Genomic DNA, 20,391 nt, shown 5'->3' on the forward strand with positions numbered 1-20,391 from the left:
TGTATGAATTCTTTCATTGCTAGACCCAGAACCCTAAGAATATGAACTCCCATGGACGCATTGTACCCTTGTCTGAAACCTAATTTCACGCCAAAATATTTCGTTTCCTGTCCACACGCCTGAACTAAAGTTTTGCTCTCGCCATAAGATACCTTCATCTTTTGCAACTCATTACATTTTCCTTACATTTCCATGATATCTCCAGATCCCGCGCATATTAATATTGTCGAAGGCTGCTGTAGTATTTTCCTTTTAATCTCAGAATTTTTACACAACTATTTTATTAGAGTTTTGATTCATACACTTTCTTCCTTGAGTTCACCACCACCCGTTACTTCCACTTCGACTTTTCAACTCTAACCAATTTTTAATTGACCTGTCTACTCTGCAACACAAATCGGGCTCGAGTCAGCTAAAGAAGCATTCCGTAATATTATAAAGGCTTGGAAAAAATATGTATTAAAAAGTGAGCCTTCACTATGCTGCAGGCTTTATTAAATTAACACCAGATTGCTATTAGTAATTTTGTTTTAGTTTGATCAAGCTAGCACAGGATCACAGGATAGCGAGAGCTCCGTTTTTAAATATATTCTTTTAAATCTTTATATTGCGGAATTATCGCGCGCGCACACACACACGCACGTTTGCATGTATATGATGGAATGTTTTCATAAATATCATGTATATAATTTCTTTGGTGATCTCGGTGCATCAGATTTCACGTTTCACCAAAAAATTCACATATGATAAAACATTTTAAGTTTTAATCTGTGTTGAAAGGCATCGGTCTGTACTGAAACTGATGTCCCAGCCTTGAATTTTTGCACACCATCAAATAGCCCCACAAAATGAGGTTTCAGAGAAGGGGTTTCCATCATATTCGGTGATATCCCAACCTCAGTTACACAGTAGAACATATTGTTGCCTATATGATGCGTTTGAAAATTAATTCTAGTTTAGTTTAAAGTCCTAAGCCGAGCTGCAAAGATAAGAATAATTTCCAGAGACCCGACATTTTCAGTAACCCACTAGACTTATTTTTAAGAATCAATTACTAATCTTGATATGTGTCAAAGAAGTGTCACCATTTCTAAGTTAATCACAAGATCTGGTGTCGAGAACCTCATCAAGATTAATTGCATACTTATACATAGTGATTACTTTTTATAGCCGTTACACAAGAATAAAAAACCGAATGATTACTTTTTATAGCCGTTACACAAGAATAAAAAACGAATCTTGGACGAGACCGAATGATGAAATCTATTTCTTTATCCAGGTTCTGAAAGTATCCATAAGTTCTAGGTGCAAAACTTTCTGAAATTTTATTAAATTCTTGTTTTTGTCTTCCCCAGTATATCTTCAATAGCAATTGAAGCACACCTTTTCCATTTTCTTACGAAAGATGTGCTACCTGACTGAAATTTTCTTTAATTTTTTGGAATCTTTTGTCTTTTAATCAAAATTTGCTGCTTAGATATGTAAACAAGAATCTCACAACGAACCGTGATCAAGTGATATGCTATTTCTTATGTTATTTTTTTCCCTCATTCGCGGCAATTTCTCTTCGAAGTGTTTCTTCAGAATTTGCTGGAGCACAGCCACCCAACCATCCACCACTGGCAACGTTTCTGTACTAACACATCACCTGCTTCTCGAAGGTATTCAGGTTAATCAGTCCTTGCCTCTCCTTGGTCTGGACTTGCTTAATAACCCCTAACTCAATCGGACTTTAAACTTGAACATGTCTATTTTCGTTGTACTTATTTAGTGAACTTTATACTGTCATATACTTATGACTGATTTTTCCTTTTTAAGAAAAGTTTCACATTTCCTTTAAAAATTTTTTTTCGTAGGTTTTCCATTTGCCGGCACACTTAAAAATCGCCCGTCTAATTACTTTGCCGACGCAGTGTTGATCATCTCCGTTAACACCTGTGTTAGCTAATTGTAGCACCTGTGACAAGTACACTCACTCACGAGGTATCAGAAGTTAGAAGCGATAGGAAATATGGTTACAAAGATGACTTGCAGCCTCGCCCAAATCATTAGATATACATAATTATAGAAACCATTTAAATCATAAGTATTTATTCTAAAAGATTTTGGTTGATGCTAGTTTACTTAGTTTACACACTTTCTATAAGATCGTTATAATTAGGATAATGGTAAACAAACAATATAAGGTCATTTGCATTTCATCAAGCTTAGAACTGATGGGGATTATAAGTGCCATGCATATTTAGTACCATGCTGTTAATTTTTCATAAATCCCCATGATCTTAATCCTGGGCATCAAGTGAAAGTGCTTTGAAGCAATACCAAAATGAGTAATGTGATTTAATAAACAGCAAAAATAAATGATTGTGATTGGGGTCTACAACCTTGCATTTTATTCCAGAGTTTTTCATGTCTTTAACATGGTCCATGGTAACTCCGTAGTCAAGAATTGCTTATATAAACTTTAGCAACACATGAGTTGACATACACATCCATATATATATATATATATATATATATATATATATATATATATATATATATATATATATATATATATATATATATATATATATACACGTATAGTACATTGTATTAGTATTGCATATGCGCTGTATTAGTATTGTACACTGTATTAGTATTATTTCCCTATCAAAGGGTGGCTCATGAAATAAAAGACACTGATCAGTAGAGCATTCACATTTTAACTGCTGAATCCTCACCCTTCCAGTTTCTCATATGCACAATCTTATGTCAATCATATGTCTCTACAGCTTCCTTATTTTTATACTTGTATTAAAGTTCCACACTTCACTTCTATCGAGGAGGATTGGCTTAACAATCCCTTCATATATTCCCTAGAGCCTTGGCTTTCATAATCACCCCAAGTTTCCTCCCATTCATTCTTTACACATCTTTCTACCTCCCTTGCTTCTCTTACTGTAGTCCATCCCATCACCATTTGAAATACTTACACACTTATGAATCTGCTGTTTCTACTTTTTCACGATCCTTATTTACATACATTGCTATATTCCAGGTATCCTTTTACTCTCTAACCTTACTTTTGCATACTCGCCCCCAAACTCTTTCACTAGTTAGGAGTTTCTCATTTTCATCTCCATAGATACTCTATCATCTGCTGTTCCACACACTATTCACAACCCTCCTTCCACCTACATCTATTGTTTGTTCTCTGATTTCTCATATCACTCCATCCACAGAAGTATTAAACAGCCATGGAGACTTGACACCCCTTTGCCTGTGCTCCATACTTACACTGTAAGCTTCCAAACTTTGCTGTTGACCCAGGGTTTAGCCGCCAAGTACATCATTGGGGAATCGTCAGTCAAATTCCTGAATCATGAATTTTCAATATACAGGGTCTCCCTGATTCGTTCTGGGAATCACACAAACCATCCCCCCCCCCTTATGCAGTGCCCTAGTGGAAGCAGCAAGAGTCTCAGCTGGGGAACCCACCCGATGTGATGCATCGAAAGCCACCAAAGAGAGCCTGGTAAATGCAATCACTTAGGCACTCCCCGTTCCCTAGACCAGACTTATGCTCACAATGAATGCAAAAAGGGACGTAAAATTATGGACCAAACAGTGATGAAGAAGTAAAATGTCTAAGCACATGGACACTGGCATTAGCAATTACTACCATCAACCAGACAACGATTTCATCACTTGTAAAATGTACATTGACATTGTGGGATCCCAACCACCGTCCAGTAGATGCAGATACATCTTCATGGTAATGGAACAATCTACACAATGGCCAGAGGCAGTACCCTTATTGGTAAGGACAGTGCATGTCTTTGCTGGGGCACTCCTTAATGGTTGGGTCAGCCGCTTCAGCATTCCTAATGATATTACATCTGAGAGAAGACAGGCATTAGTCTCGGAGGGATGGCCCAATAGCCAAAATAATGGGGTTGAAAATTCATCACACCACCTCCTGCAGCCCAGCTGGAAATGGGTGGCAGAAAGAACCAACTGATCCCTCAAGCCATCCTTTGTGGACCAGTCTAGAAGTCACTATTGTCCTAGGTCCTCTGATTACACACTGCATCACAAACGGGAATTGAGGTCACTATTTTCCTGTGGAAATGCTGTTGTTCAAAATCGTCTGTGTTCCTTAGGAATTTTTCCCCACCTACAATGCAAAAAAAAAAAAAAAAAAAAACTGCAAAATTGCTGGAAAACACTGTTCATTTAAATAAACATCCAAGAATATGAATAGTGATCATATGTATACTTGCTGATTTGTACTTGCTATCATACAGGGACCTCTAATTAATTAACAATGCGGCAGGATCACAAGCTAAGCAAGCAAGCAAGACCTCCCCACATTTACGTTAATCAATCCTGGCTTACAAATTTCCCCCCAGCCACACTTTCCCCTTTACGTTACTTTAATTACCAAAAGGACACTTGGTTCAGCAAAGCAAAAAACAAAAATCTCAAACACATTTACTCACCAGAAAACTTGACACAATCAGGGCGAGAAGCTGTGTTTTCAATGCGGTATGGCCGTCGAAAAACAAACTCCACCGCCACTAGCAAACCGCCAAACACCCAACCAACTGTCACCAACAAACTGTTGAATACCAACACAAAAACACACAAAACAAACACCAAGACTACACACCCATTCACAAACATCAGACACGACAAATCGCTCACCAACTCGAAAACTACAGATGGACAAGCACAACAGAACTCTAATACTGAACACCCAGAACTTATGTGAAATGCACACAGACACAAAACATCTAAGACCCTTCCTATTGCTTCTGATGAACGCAAACAACCCAACAAGACATCAGACGAAACAACGAGAATGTTGTCAAATGCAACCAGTTCATTAGTTCCCCCATAACAACACCCGTGCTTTTGGTATCAGCCCCATCCGCTACGATGCTCCTGATTGGTTAGTTTTACTGTAAGAAAAGTAGTAGTTCCCAATTTTATCTCTAAACATCGTCAGTGATTTATGACATGCACTTCAGTAAACTTAAAGCTGATATATGTTTAGTGAAATAAACATGAAATTTTAATATAAAATATATTCTTTCATTCCTTACATGACATTGCAGTGCATTCATCATTTATCGTCTTGTGTTTCATACAATGTCATAACTTAAATGTCATGGATGACAATGCTACCAAAAAATCATAGGTAGGGCTATCAGTGTGAAAATAACAAAGATTGAATATTAAAATGACCAGGATGCGCACAGACAATAGCCTCCCCCAGGCAACCACTTAGCTCTGGTAGAATTATAGTACTGTACTGCATCTCCCTGTTAGTGTGTCTCTCTCTCAAAATTTGCACTTTCCCCTTCATAACCAGCTTGGTCTGTCCTTACGTGACTACTTAGAGGTCTCCTCCTACCAATTAACCTCTTGACTGTGGCAGTCCTGTCAATGCATTTGAAAATATTTCCCAAAATTCTTGTTCTGGTCTTCAGCTTTTGGTAAGTATACTCGAGTGCATTGCATTAGTACCTTCTTTTCTATTGACATATAATTCTTTATTCTTTCATTTAATTGTCGACTTCTACCACATGTGCCATTTCATCTTTACCATTAATTAAGTCTAGTCCATTTTACCTTTTCTCATTGCCCTTCCACTGTAATTTAAATTTCCCTAACCCACCAACATTTAGTATGTACAGTGTCTATACCTTACCTCTGACAAAATATTTCATATCTTCAACCACCATCTGTACTACTTCCCAAATATTTCCTGTCATTGTTTCAATATTATGTGACGTTTTACTGAACTTGTCTTATTTCTATTTTTATGAGGGATTTTTTGCATCCTCTGCTTACTCACATGCTGTCAGGCGGTATGTAGTGTCGCATACATAAAGTGATATATAACCCACAACCTGAGAATTTTGAGATGAAGAATATGTGGAATGTTCATTGCTGTCCGATGCGTATGGTGACAACATGTGTAAAGAATGTGCCAAACAATCAGGTGAATTTGTGGGGGAAAGAGAACTACACAAATGTATAGTGCTCAGTAAAGCAAGAGTACTATGCCATGTAATTTTGATGCAGTATATTTTTAGTTTTCTAATACAAATTCATAAATCATAATTTTTCCTTGCCTTGTATTAGTACAGTGGAAAATCTATCTCACCAACTTGTACCTAGGAGATCCTATTGGGTCTACCTTAGTTGGGTCCATCTGTTGACTTTGCAGATTATAGTGTTGATTTTTCACTGCAGAATTTGTTCCAGTTAAAGGCCAAGGCTTGCAAGGTCCTTTTTTCCATCTCCATTAAAATTCTACAAAAACTTTGAACTCCTGCAATCCTTAAAAGGCGCATGTAGACATCATTCAACTTTTACAAGATCTTATGTCAGGTTCTTGTTGGGACCAGCAGCTGTGGAGGGCTATGTTCTGTGAGTGGAGAGGGATCACATTTTTTCATTCCCCTAATATAATTATTTTTTGGCACATTGGAGGTACGTATGGCTATTCTGGGGTACCTGATTTCACGCCTTAAGTTTTCTTTGAGTGCCCATTAATTATATGGAAATATCCTTCTCACTTCTTCACTAATCATTGGTTCATGGTGGGACTTGCAATGTAAGGATTTTCGGAGGACTAGGCATGAATGGTAAGTTTGTAAAGCTGGGTTCTGTTGTAGGGGCAAAGCATGGGGCTTTCATGAACAATGTTTTGTTATGAAAACATTGTTTTTTTTACAGTATAACAAAGTTTGCTTTTTGTTTATAGTTGATGTTATATAATAAAATGAGCCATTACAAAAATATATGTATTCTTTCAACTGAAAATCAATACAGAATATGGAATTTTTAAAGATTACATTTCCCATCAATAGAAAATTTTTATAAGGATACACATCAAATGATAATGCATTACTTAGCAATACATGTACAGGTACATACAAATACAAATGTACTCTTCCAGCAACAGAAAAAAGTTAGCATCACCTGAAAGATGTCATGAAAATATTGGAAGATGCTGGATCTTCACAGTAACATATTCACATGAAATACCTGTAAAAATAATCGGTGATATTAATACAATTTTATGATCTATACAGACTTAGCAGTAATTACAGTATATACAGGACTGTCTTCAAGTTTCTCTGTTGCTTCAAACACCAAGTGTACTTGCCATTCACTTTCACGGAGCTGTTTACAATATAACCATTGTGTTGCATTGCCCATAATGAACAGTCTCAATGACCTTTCTTACAACAGAGTTACTTTAAAGCAGGAAATTTTGGCACAATTTACAATGATATATACAATCTTTATTTTAATGACCTTAGCAGTTCATTATAAAGAGACTAAAACATGTAGAGAACAGCATCCCAAGCTTAGTTCACAATGGTTTTTCTGTTTTCTTTTATTTAGAAAATGTAATAAAATCTTGTTGCTATATGAAAATGACCTTCAAACTAAAACTGGCTAGTTTTACTTGCAACGATAGTTATGCAGCATAAGTCATAATTTTGCTGACTTACAGCATAAAGAAATAGTATACATTTACTACATGTTGAAGTTTTCACTGTGAACTTACACTTCTGTAAACAGAAAAAAAATTATGATTTTTAAGCATAATATTGTATACTCTTCAAGTGAAGGGAAATTATTTGTTTATTGAAGGACAAATTTGGATAAAACCAATACATACAAATTTTACTGTTCTACAAGAACATTACAAGTAAAAACAAAAGATGAATGTAATTAAGTGCACCAAGAATGATTGTAATTACTTTCATTTTGAGTGCGGTAAGTTTGAAAATCACTTAGTCCACTGTCAGCATCACTTATCCATTAAAGGAGTAACTTCATAAAACTTGCAATTTACAACTTCCAACAAGAAAAGTAGAAAGATGTTATTACCTAATGCAATTAAGTATTGCCCTTGTAGAGATATGTCACATGTAGCGAACATGGAACTAAACAGCCTTTCAGTGTTGTATATGAAGAGAAATACAACAGGTTTTTTGATAATTGCTCACATTTTATGTTCAGCAATTGACTCAGCTGTAAATGAGGACCACCAGCATATAGCTGGGAGTCAAAACTAGAGGAGAAAGGAGCAGGCCACCCTACTCCACAATCCCACGGATTGTATGTATGTCCCTCTACAATACATACCCAATGAAATTTCCTTGTACAAGAGTAACATTTTGATGCATTTTGGTTGTCACACTTGACTATAGGGCATCACATACTCAGTACAGTACTTACTGTAGCCAGTGTATGGGATAATTGTAAAGCTTTTAAAAGCTTATTTTGTACGCAAACCATTGCCTTAGATGATAACTTTATGCCTCATTCAGAAGTGAAAGACTACAAAGAAAAGAATGAAAGCTACTCTGTTAATCTTGCTTGTGAGAAATTACCCCACAAAAAAGGATAACACATACACCTCTCTCTTGCCCTATTCAGCATGAAGCTTTGTTGCAGAGTGGATGTATCTGCAAATGTTAGGGACGAAGTTTGACATTTAGCTATGGATTGTACAATAGATGTTGTTTAAGGTAAAAAAATTCACGTGTTCACCTCAGACACAATGAATTGTTGTTGAGAGCAGTAGAAAATTGCCTAGATAATGTAAAAAGATATTGCTAAATAAGAATAACACATTAACAAAGACAGCAAAAATACATAAAAAATGTACAAAGCCATGAATTTCAGTTAAGGGATCTTCACTTTACAAAGAGGAAATATCTGACCACCTAGGTAACAGAATAACTTCCAAGTAAATTGAGGTAGCGCTATCAAAGGCAATGGTTTGTTTGATACAGATTTATGGGAAATCTGAATTATTTTCCTGTATAAGTATGTAATTTGTTAAAAGCTGCCAGATAATTTGGGACATTATTAGGTAAACTAATGAAAAGCATTGTATTAGAATAATGCTTGGCTGTTGAGAGTTATAAATCATAAGCTTGAAGGCTAATTAACTCTAAATGCTTAAATGGATCATAAACTCCATGCATTGTACATAGACCGATTCAAAAGGTTTATTTAAAAGATGTATTACTTTACAAGGATATGTCATGGCTAAATATCTTGCAGTATAAAACCAGAATTGCAAACATAGCATTCTTTCTTTCCTATTTTCCATTTACATACAGTATACTTAAAAGAAAATGGACATTGTATTCACATCTAAAACATGTTATGTAAGGATTTTGTAATGGTTATGTATAATGACATAGTAAAATTTATGTATTTTCCAAGAACAATTGTGCCTTGCATCAGAAAGAATTCATTGAGAAAATAAAGAATGACCGCCAACTAACAAAAAAACACTACAAAAGACATTGTTGTCTGACAGCATGAGTTAACTAATGCTTTATTTTCCTAAGGCATTTTTTACTGTTCTATTTTTTTATATTTCGAAACATACTGGACTCTTTAAAATTTAAAGTCAAAATAAAGAGCAGTATCTCTTTTTATATGCACTTTTATCAAGTCCTACAGGAATGATAAACTGGTTGCACATACACACTGTAAGCTACAATTTTTAAATAATTTTCTGCTAATTTGGCACCTGGTATAAACAAGACAATAAGTCTGATGAGGTACCTCTCCTCCACCATCCTTGTAAAATTATGGTAAATTGAATCTTCCAACACAATGTGCACTTTGGATGTTAAAAGTAAATCTTACTTTAAAAATGCACAAAGGAAACATTAAATTTGCACATCTCCATACAATTTTTATCTAGTAGTATATATTGTCATCAAAACCTGAGTACAGGTAAAAGGTAAGTAGAGGTATTATGGAAATGCACTTTAACTTCCTTGGAAGTAGCAGGGAATTGTAAAGAACAACTTAGACCATTCAGGACTACATACACAGTACAAGCAAGAATGATGATAGATTATAACCAAATCATTATTGATCTACATGGGAATTTAAAGGACACCTAAACAGTTCTTTGGTATTGCTCTGAATTATCTCCAAGATTCCCTCATGTCAAAAAAAGCAAAAAATGGTGCCAGTTAAGTGCAAAATCTCTCAAATAATTTCAGCAAGTTTGTAAAAAAAATATTAGTCCTTGATGACTAGTCTTTTCCAGCATTGCTGGTTAACAAGAAATCCTTATGAATACTGAGTGGAATTCAATTCATAACTTATATAACAAATAAGCAGAAAATACTGTATATGTTTTTAAAACATAAGCAAAAAATACTGTAAATGTTTTATCAGAAAATTAAAGCTCCTTACATACAACTCAATTACTTATGCAAGTTACAAAAATAAATTCCACAAACAAAAAGCTTATTGCTATATTCAACACACATTATGTCCAACATTTCACAGATAAAATATGAACATTTCAGGCATAAAATATCAGTTCAAAAAAATAACTTTTGAACAAGAATTATTAAAAACTTAATCGTCAATTGTGGACACGTGGACAACAGCCTGTCCATCAGAAATTGCTGCACTGTCATCACCTGCAGCACGTACTTGAAGGATAGATTGGAAGAGTTTTGGGTCCATTTCATGAGTAGCTACTACCTGTTGTCCAGCTAAGAAATCTTTAAGGTAATCAGGATGGACTTCTACTACAGAGTATGCAGCTTGCTGGTCATCTGAGCTGAGCAAGTCTTCATCCATAGCAATGGCAGCAGCAGCTTGCTCTGCTTCTTCAACTGCAGGCCGACCACCATTTCTTCCATCCAAGGTAGCTTCTTGTACTGTAGACAGCACAGACTCATCCTCTCCTTCCTCTATACCTTCCATATTTTCAACTGCCTCTTCATTTTCAAGTGAGTTTACAGTTTCTATCTGACTTGGATCTTCAATATCATGGTGCTTAGATAAATGCTTTATGAGATTAGTACGCTGAGTATACCCTCTGTGACACAGTGCACACTTATAAGGATGAGAACCTGTGTGGAGACTAACGTGTCGTTCAAGTTGTAGTTGGGTTGAAAACCCTTTACGGCAAACAGAACACAAGAAAGGGTATTCTCCTGTATGACGCATTTTATGATTCAATAAGTTGACTTTGCTTCTGAAAGGCTTACGACATATATCACACTGATAAGGTCGTTCACCCGTGTGTTTTATCTTGTGAACTGCCACCTCAAACTTCTGAGCAAATCTTTTCCCACATATATCACAAGGATGAGGTTTAACTTCTCTATGTCGGTATTTATGTTTGGTCAAGTACTGCTTTTTAGCAAATGATTTAGCACAAACCTCACATTTAAATGGTTTCTCTACTGCACGTTCTTCTTCCTCGTCTTGCTGTTCATCTTTCATGTCCTGCACCATCACCACTTCAGCCTCAGACAGAGGATCTGAAGTAACTGGCTCAGGATCTGGATCAGCAGTTTCTGGCAATTCTGAATATGGTGTGTTTGTTGGCTCTGGGAACACTAAGAGTGGTTGTGAACTATCTACTAGAAACTGCTGTTGATTATCAACTAAAAGCTGTTGAGTTGACTCCATAGCTTCACTTACTTCCCCTACAGTCTCAAATACATATAAATGAGGTGAATTACCAGATGCTGATACACCATCGACACTTGGATTCATCATCATCATGCCTTGCATGTGGTTTGCTTTATGTTGATTTAAAAGTTCCGGACTGTAAAAAGTTTCATCACAAACATCACATCGCAATGCATCCTGAGTAACGTGTGTTCGTACATGCCTTTTCAAATTAGAGGAACTGCGAAATTCTTTTTCACAAAAATCACATTTGTAAGGCATTTCACCTGTGTGTATGAGATTGTGGTTTTTCAGAGCAAGCCGAGATGCTAATTGCTTACCACAATATGTACAAGGGAAGTTTCGCTGGCGGGAATGAACATTATGATGTGTGTATAAATACTTCTTTTTATCAAATACCCTCCCACATATTTCACACATATAGAGGTGAGCTTCAACATTGGCATCTGATTCCAAACCCATACTAACATTTTGATACTGCTGTTGTAGGTGATGAAACTGCCGATGCTTTGTAAGATGATGCTCCCTTCTAAACTTGTGGTTACACATGTCACATTTGAACATTTCTTCTCGAATATGATCTCTCATGTGTTGATTAAGACTACTGTTGTTTATAAATGTTTTACCACAATTTCCACATTTGAAAGGACGTTCACCTGTATGTATGCGCATGTGTATTTTAACAGATTCTGCATTAGCAAAGTATTTCCCACAAATGTCACACTGGTAAGGTTTCTCTCCTGTGTGCATACGTTTGTGTTTTAATAGCCTTCCACTCTGTGAACACCTGTAATCACATACATCACATTTGTATGGCTTCTCACCACTATGGATACGACGATGTGTATTGTAATTACCACTGGTAGAAAAACTTTTTCCACATTCACACTTGAAAGGTTTTTCATCAATGTGCTTCTTCTTATGCATGACAAATAATGACCTTTTATGAAAATTACGGCCACACACATCACAAGTAAACATGAATGAATGCATAACTTTATGGCGTATAATATCACTCTTATGAACAAAGAGCTTGTTACACAGCCCACATTTCAAAAGTGGTGTGCCTGAATGAAGCAGTTTGTGGCGTACAAAATGACTTTTGTGAGCAAAGTCAATGCCACATTCATCACACTTCAGCACTGCAGGAAGAGTGCTCCCACTGATTCCTTCACCACCTTCCTCCTCCTCTTCTGGAATATAAGGAAGTTCTGGACCTGGTCTAAGTGCTTCTCTTAAATGTACATGAGAATGTCTAATTAATGTAAGTTTGGTTGCAAATGCTTTCTTGCAGATGTCACACTTCCAACTCTTAACTCCTTTATGGGTCAGTTTATGTTTCTGCAAGTATCGTTTTTCACGGAAAGTTCTGTGACATAAATCACATTTGTAAGATGCAGAAAGTTTATGAGTTAATTTATGAGTCAGAAGTGCAACATATGATTGAAAGCTTTCACTGCAATACTCACACTTATGACCATTGTCTTCACCAATGTCTTTAATACCTCTGTCTCCAATACTGTTTTGTTGTTCACTTGGCAGTTCATCAACTGAAGAATCTAAATTTTCTGCGGCTTCTGCTAGTCGTGATTTAACAGTTTCACCTGCATCACCGTGGCTGTCAAGATGGTATGTGAGAAGGGCAGGAGTGAAGAAGGTTTTCCCACACAGTTCACATTTGTTTTGATTTTTCAACCTGTGTGTCCATAATTTATGTCTAACTAATGCTGCACTCTGACGAAAACTCTTGAGACAAACATCACATTTAAATGGACGTTCTCCAGTGTGAACTAATACATGCTTATCTAGAGCAGATTTTAAGGGGAACCCTGCCCCACATAAATCACACTTGTAGTTCCTATCCTGAGAGTGAACTCGTCGATGACGAATGAGTTCTTGTTGTTTCCTGAAGCTCTTCCCACAAACATTACAAACAAATGGATATTCATCAGTAGGTGTTGTCTGTATTATGGACTGCTCCTCTTCAATAATATGCAACTGTTTATGCTGGTCTAACTGTTGATCTGTGGCACATCCTACACTGCAAATGTCACAGTAAACTTCTTGCTCACCTGTGTGACAGTTCGTATAATGATCACACAAAATGTCAACATCTGTAAAAGATTCTTCACAAATACCACATTTGAAAGGATTTGTTGGGTATCTGCTTTCTAAAGTTTCTGATTGTTTAGGTTCATCATACAATTCAGATGTTTTTGGAGCATATCCCTCATTAAGTTGCTCTTGCAGTTGTTCAACAATTGATCCCTCTTCTTCTTGAAATCCTTTTGTACCATCAGATTCATTCTCCTCTTTAATAAGAGTACCATCACCATGTACCATATTCAAATGCTTAGTCAGTGTTCTTTTAAATGTAAAACTTGCTTGACATACACCACATTTCAGTTCATCTACCACATTCTGAACAGGATCTGTGGATCTTTTATGAACCTTTCTGTGACGATTCAGACCACTGCTAGTCACAAAACCTAAACTACAAATATCACATATAAATGGTCTATTGGAAGTGTGAGTTTTCATGTGAGTGTACAAAGTATCTCGGTGTGCAAATGATCGATTACAAACTGAACATCTAAACTGATGAGTTTCCTCATGAATGGCTAAATGCTTCTTAAGCTGAGAAGCTTGAACAAAGGTTTTGAAGCACTGTTGGCACTTATGGGGCCGCTCTCCAGTATGTGTCAAAATATGGGTCTTCAAGTGTGATGGGTCTACAAATCCCTTTCCACAATAATCACATCTGTGTGGCCTTTCTAAACCATGCATTTTGTGATGGGAATCAAGAGCTGCATATGATGTAAATGTCTTACCACACTGATCACATTCAAAAGGTCGAAGGTCATGTTTCTGTCTTAAGTGTCGGATGTAATCTCGCTTGAACTGGATGATTTCTCCACATTCCTCACACTTATGGCCATTGATTCCTAATTCATCTGAAATTGAGGTTGATCTATAATTTCTATACAGTAAATATTTCAGACAATAAAGTCGGATGAAAATACTGTAATTGCGGAAAATATTTTGTGAAAATAAGTAAATATCATTTTAACATGAATAAAAAAATATACCTGAAATACAGTTTCCTAAAGCAACTATACAACCTTTTTCCTTAAGCACTATATTTCAAAAGAATTTCTACATTACTAGCAATAATTATCTTTACAAGGGAAGTTATATATTTGTTGGTTTCTTTATTTGTTTTTTGTTTTTGTATCTGGGATTTTGCATACATTTTTGTGAATATTTAGAAAAATTTGACCAAAGGTATTTCATGAATTGCAGCAAGTGGTTAAAACTCTGTAATATACAAATATACATTTTGCAAAATAAGACTGCTCAGCCTTGATGGAGGTTTGCGGCCCCTGTATGTTTTCATTTAGCAGTTGGAATTCTGCATTCTGTCCTATTGTGTGTTGAATGTTGGGGTTTAAATACGAGGTTTGTTTTCTACACAAGGGAAGATTAACTTTAAATAAGAAGTTAAGACTACATTTACAGTCTCAATAAAACTACTAGTTGGTAAAGGTAACAGGACAATAATAAACACAATAGTCTCTTACCTAATGGAAGATCTGTATCTTCTGTTTGTGTCCCCTCTGAAATAATAAAAAGCACATGTATAGATAATATATTATATATATATATATATATATATATATATATAGATTATATATTATATGTATATGTATATGATATATCTATATATATATATATATATATATATATATATATATATATAAAATCTATATATATCTTAAAAGCACAATAATCGGTTGTTAACCTTAGCTCTTGCTGGTTAGAGACAAGTGCAAAACGCTGGATTCCTCAAAGATGCTGAAATGAAAAAACAGTTAGGATAGCTTACCAGTGCACCTTTGTGGTCAGTGACACGCCTCGAAGATCACAAGTTTCATGCATGAAGCATGCATGGCTATTGTGTGCCAATCGGTGTGTGTGTGTGTGTTTGTAACGAACAGAAAATGACATATTATCTGAAGAACAGTTGCAAAGGGGGGACTCACTGATTTTGGAACACGCCTGGAAGAGGTGTTGCAGGGACAAGGTACCGTAAAAAAGAACTTTGAAAAGGTTAACATTTTAAGTGAAAATTACGTGAGTCTAGAGAAAGAGAAGTGAGGTGTGGCACACATTCTTTATTGACTAACTTTAATATTTAAGTGATGTCATAATTATGGTCTCTTTATTTCAGATGGATTCGAAGTCACCAATGGGTTTATTCTCTGACTGGTTTTGACTATTAATAATAAACTATTAAGGTTTGGACACTTAGGGGAAGAGGGGGTACTTACTTATATATGATTTTGAGAGGAATATGATAGTTTAATGTTTCTTTTGAGCCAGAGTTAATTTTATTCCATTTTAATGTTAGCTAATTTTGGGAAATAAAAAGTATATTTTTTAAACCACGGGAGTTTATCTTTGCCTAGTTTGACTTTCAGCCAACTCCAAAGAGGGCATGCAATGGAACAAGGGTAGGTTAAGTTGCCAGTTCGATGTTTGTTTCATTTTGTTTAAACGAGTGTCATTTGACCTAAAACAAATCCCATATATATATAATATATATATATATATATATATATATATATATATATATATATATATATATATATATATATATATATATATATATATATATACAGTGTTCCCCCGTATTTGCGGGGGATGTGTACCAGACACCCCGTGAATAGTTGAACCCCCGAATAGTTCAAACCACCACTAAAAATGCTTATAACTGCCTATCTTGAAAGTTCAGATACCAAATGTATACCTTTAATAACATCCTACTTTAAATATACCTAAAATTACTAACTTATTACTGCATTAATCTTTGAGGTTATATTAACCCTTAAACGCCGAAGCGGTATTTTAAAAATTGTCTCCCCTATGCCAGTGGCGTTCACGAGTGAGCGCCAAAGCGGAAAAAACTTTTTTTTTTTTTTTTTTTTTTCAAAAAATCACAGCACGCTTAGTTTTGAAGATTAAGAGTTCGTTTTTGGCTCCTATTTTTGTCATTGCCTGAAGTTTAGTATGCAACCATCAGAAATGAAAAAAAATCATTATCGTATATAAATATTGGGATATATGAGAGCACGAAAAAAAAATTTCATATATAATTGTATACAAATCGCGCTGTGAGCAAATCAGTAAAAGCTAACGAATTAATTTTTTTCGTTGTATTGTACACTAAATTGCAATCATTTTGATATATAACACATTGTAAAACGATTAAGGCAACACAGAGAAAATATTATCACAAAATGATGCATGAATTTGTAATGCGAGGAAGTAAAAAAAAGCTGTTTTCAAAAATTCACCATAAATCGAAATATTGTGCTAGAGACTTCCCGTTTGTTGCAAAATGAGGGTAATTAATTGAATAATACTAGACTGTAAGTGTTGTAGCTTACAATTGCAGTTTTCGACCATTTCGGTTGAGTTAAAGTTAACCAAAGGACGAATTTTTACTATTTATCGTTATTTATATGAAAATATTTCAAAACTGATAAAAGCTACAACCATGGGTTGTTTTTTGTTGTATTTTACATGAAATTGTACACATTTTCATGTAAAACTTTATGTAACGATTTATTTAAAATGGTGCAAACAATATGACAATCGGACAAAAAAATTTATGATTTTTCCGGAAGAGTTACCGCGCGGACATAAGGAAAAAGTTTATTTCATAAATTCACCATAAATCGAAATATTGTGCTAAAGACTCCAATTTGTTGCAAAATAAAGGTAAATGATTGAATATTACTAGAATGTAATAGTTTTAGCTTACAATTGCGTTTTTTTACCATTTCGGTCGAGTCCAAAGTTGACGAAGGTTGATATTTTTGGCACTTATCATTATTTATATGAAAATATTTCAAAACTGATAAAAGCTACAACCATGGGTTGTTTTTAGTTGTATTCTACATGAAATCACGCACATTTTCATATATAAAACTTTATGTAACGGCTAATTTAACCCTTAAACGCCGAAGCGGTAAAAAAAAATTTGTCTCCCGTGTGCCGGAGGGGTTTCAGAGTGAGCGCGGAAGCGGAAAAAATATTTTTTTCAAAAAATCACAGCGCGCTTAGTTTTCAAGATTAAGAGTTCATTTTTGGCTCCTTTTTTTGTCATTGTTTGAAGTTTAGTATGCAACCATCAGAAATGAAAAAAAATATCATTATCATATATAAATAATGCGATATATGATAGAGCAAAACGAAATTTCATATATAATTGTATTCAAATCGAGCTGTGCGCAAAACGGTTAAAGGTAACAAGTTACTTTTTTTTTCGTTGTAATGTACACTAAATTGCAATCATTTTGGTATATAACACATTGTAAAACAATCAAAGCAACACAGAGAAAATATTATCACAAAATAATGCATGAATTCGTAACGCGCGGACGTAAACAAATATTTTTTTTCAAAAATTCACCATAATTCTAAATATTGTCCTAGAGACTTCCAATTACTTTCAAAATGAAGACAAATGATTGAATATTACTATACTGTAAGAGTATTAGCTTACAATTGCAGTTTTCGACCATATCTGACGAGTTAAAGTTGACCGAATGTCGAATTTTATATATATATATTTTTTTATATGCAATTATTTCGGAAATAAGAAAAGCTACAACCTTCAAATATTTTTAGTTTTATTCTACATGAAATTGCGCACATTTTCATATATAAAACTCTATGAAATGCCTAATATGAAACGGAGCAAATATTCCGAGAATGGTACGTACGTATTTCAGAGATGTGTGGCGGAGAATCCGCGCCCGGAGGGAAGGAAAGATTTTTTTTAAAATTCACCATAAATCTAAATATTTTGCCAGAGACTTCGAATTTGTTTCAAGATGAAGATAAATGACTGAATATTACTAGTCTGTAAGAGTTTTAGCTTACAATTGCGTTTTTCGACCATTTCGGTAGTCAAAGTTGACCGAACGTGGTTTTTTTTCTATTTATCGTGATTTATATGCAAATATTTCAAAACTGATAAAAGCTACAACCTTCAATTATTTTTTGTTGTATTCTACATAGAATTGCGCACATTTTCATATATAAAACTTTATGTAACGGCTAATTTAAAATGGTGCAAACATTACCACAATCGCACGTATGATTTTTTCGGAAGAGTTACCGCGTGGACGTAAAGAAAATGTTATTTTTTTCATAAATTCACCATAAATCGAAATATTGTGCTAGAGACTTCCAATTTGTTGCAAAATTAAGGTAAATGCTTGAATATTACTAGAATATAAGCGTTTTAGCTTACAATTGCGTTTTTCGACCATTTCGGTAGAGTCAAAGTTGACCGAAGGTTGAAATTTTGGCAATTATCGTTATTTATATGAAAATATCTCAAAACTGATAAAAGCTACTATCATGAGTATTTTATTGTTGTATTCTACATAAAAATGCGCACATTTTCATATATAATACTTCATGTAACGGCTAATTTACAATGGTACAAAAATTATGTCAAAGTGCCGAAATAATTTCAGGGATGTGTCACAGATACTTTTTAGTGCGGCAAGAAAGAAATTCGCGTTTGCGCGCCTGCGTATCGATTGTAAACAAAACAACACCTTGATCCGTGAACTCCCAGCATCCCCAAAGGCGCGTGATTTAAGAGTTTTCGGCTGGTAGGCCAAAAAGTATTTTTCCGCGAATTTTAAAAAAAACTTTTGTATGTCGACGTAAAATACGTCCAGTCGGCACCCGAGAGACAAAAAATGTCGACATAAAATACGTCCAGTCGGCGTTTAAGGGTTAAAATGATACTAACATTACGACAGTCGGACGAAAAAATGTCTGATTTTTTCGGAAGAGTTGCCGCGCGGACGTAAGGAAAATGTTTTTTTTTTTAAAATTCACCATAAATCGAAATATTGTGCTAGAGACTTCCAATTTGTTGTAAAATAAAGGTAAATGATTGAATATTACTAGAATGTAAGAGTTTTAGCTTACAATTCCGTTTTTCGACCATTTCGGTCGAGTCAAAGTTGACCGAAGGTTGATATTTTGGCACTTATCGTTATTTATATGAAAATATTTCAAAACTGAAAAATGCTACAACCATGGGTTGTTTTTAGTTGTATTCTACATGAAATTGCGCACATTTCCATATAGAAAATTTTATGTAACAGCTAATTTAAGATGGTGCAAACATTACGACAATCGGACGAAAAAATTTATGATTTTTTCGGAAGAGTTACCGCGCGGACGTAAGGAAAAAGTTTTTTTCATAAATTCACCATAAACCGAAATATTGTGCTAGAGTTTTCCAATTTAATGCAAAATGAAGGTAAATGATTGAATATTACTATATAAGAGTTTTAGCTTACAATTGCGTTTTTCGACCATTTCGATAGTCAAAGTTGACCGAAGGTTGAAATTTTGGTACTTATCGTTATTTATACGAAAATATTTCAAAACTGATCATAGCTACAACCATGAGTTGATTTTAGTTGTATTCTACATAAAATTGCGCACATTTTCATATATAATACTCCATGTAACGACTAATATAAAATTGTGCAAAAATTATGTCAAAGTGACAAAATAATTTCTGAGATGTGTTCGCTGATGTTTATTAGTGCGAGAAGAAAGAAATCCGCGCTTGCGCGACTGGGTAACGATTGTAAACAAAACAACGCCTTGATCCGTGAGCTTCCAGCATCCCCCAAGGCGCATGATTGAAAAGTTTTTGCCTAGTAGGCCTATAACTATTTTTCCGTGAATTTACAAAAAAAAAAAGTTTTTTTCGTCGACGTACCATACGTCGAATCGGCACCCGACAGACAATTTTCGTCAACGTTTAATACGTCCAAACGTGTGGTTAAAGGGTTATTAGTATCA

The 20,391-nt window shown here is 34.9% G+C and overlaps 2 protein-coding genes and 1 long non-coding RNA gene across 3 annotated transcripts in view; 1 reads left to right on the forward strand and 2 right to left on the reverse strand.

Annotated features, from left to right (window-relative positions):
* LOC135216986 (uncharacterized) overlaps nt 1-1,949 on the reverse strand; it is a 47,706-nt gene extending 45,757 nt beyond the window's left edge. The window contains 1 exon segment of the mRNA XM_064252537.1: nt 1,506-1,949. The gene's annotated coding sequence lies outside the window, so the exon portion shown is untranslated.
* Nucleotides 1-20,391, forward strand: part of LOC135216987 (uncharacterized) — a 183,210-nt gene that overhangs the window by 38,927 nt on the left and 123,892 nt on the right. The window lies entirely within an intron of this gene.
* The window catches only part of LOC135217284 (zinc finger protein Xfin-like), a 113,498-nt gene continuing 99,936 nt past the window's right edge, over nt 6,830-20,391 (reverse strand). Inside the window, exons 7-8 of the mRNA XM_064253033.1 lie at nt 15,063-15,098; nt 6,830-14,435 (exon numbers count right to left, since the gene is read on the reverse strand). Of these exons, the coding sequence (XP_064109103.1) occupies nt 10,411-14,435; nt 15,063-15,098 (4,061 nt within the window). The 3' untranslated portion in view covers nt 6,830-10,410. The remainder of the gene's footprint in view (nt 14,436-15,062; nt 15,099-20,391) is intronic.

The sequence above is a fragment of the Macrobrachium nipponense genome, chromosome 7 (assembly GCF_015104395.2).
Source record: "Macrobrachium nipponense isolate FS-2020 chromosome 7, ASM1510439v2, whole genome shotgun sequence".
In the NCBI taxonomy this organism is placed as follows: domain Eukaryota; kingdom Metazoa; phylum Arthropoda; class Malacostraca; order Decapoda; family Palaemonidae; genus Macrobrachium; species Macrobrachium nipponense.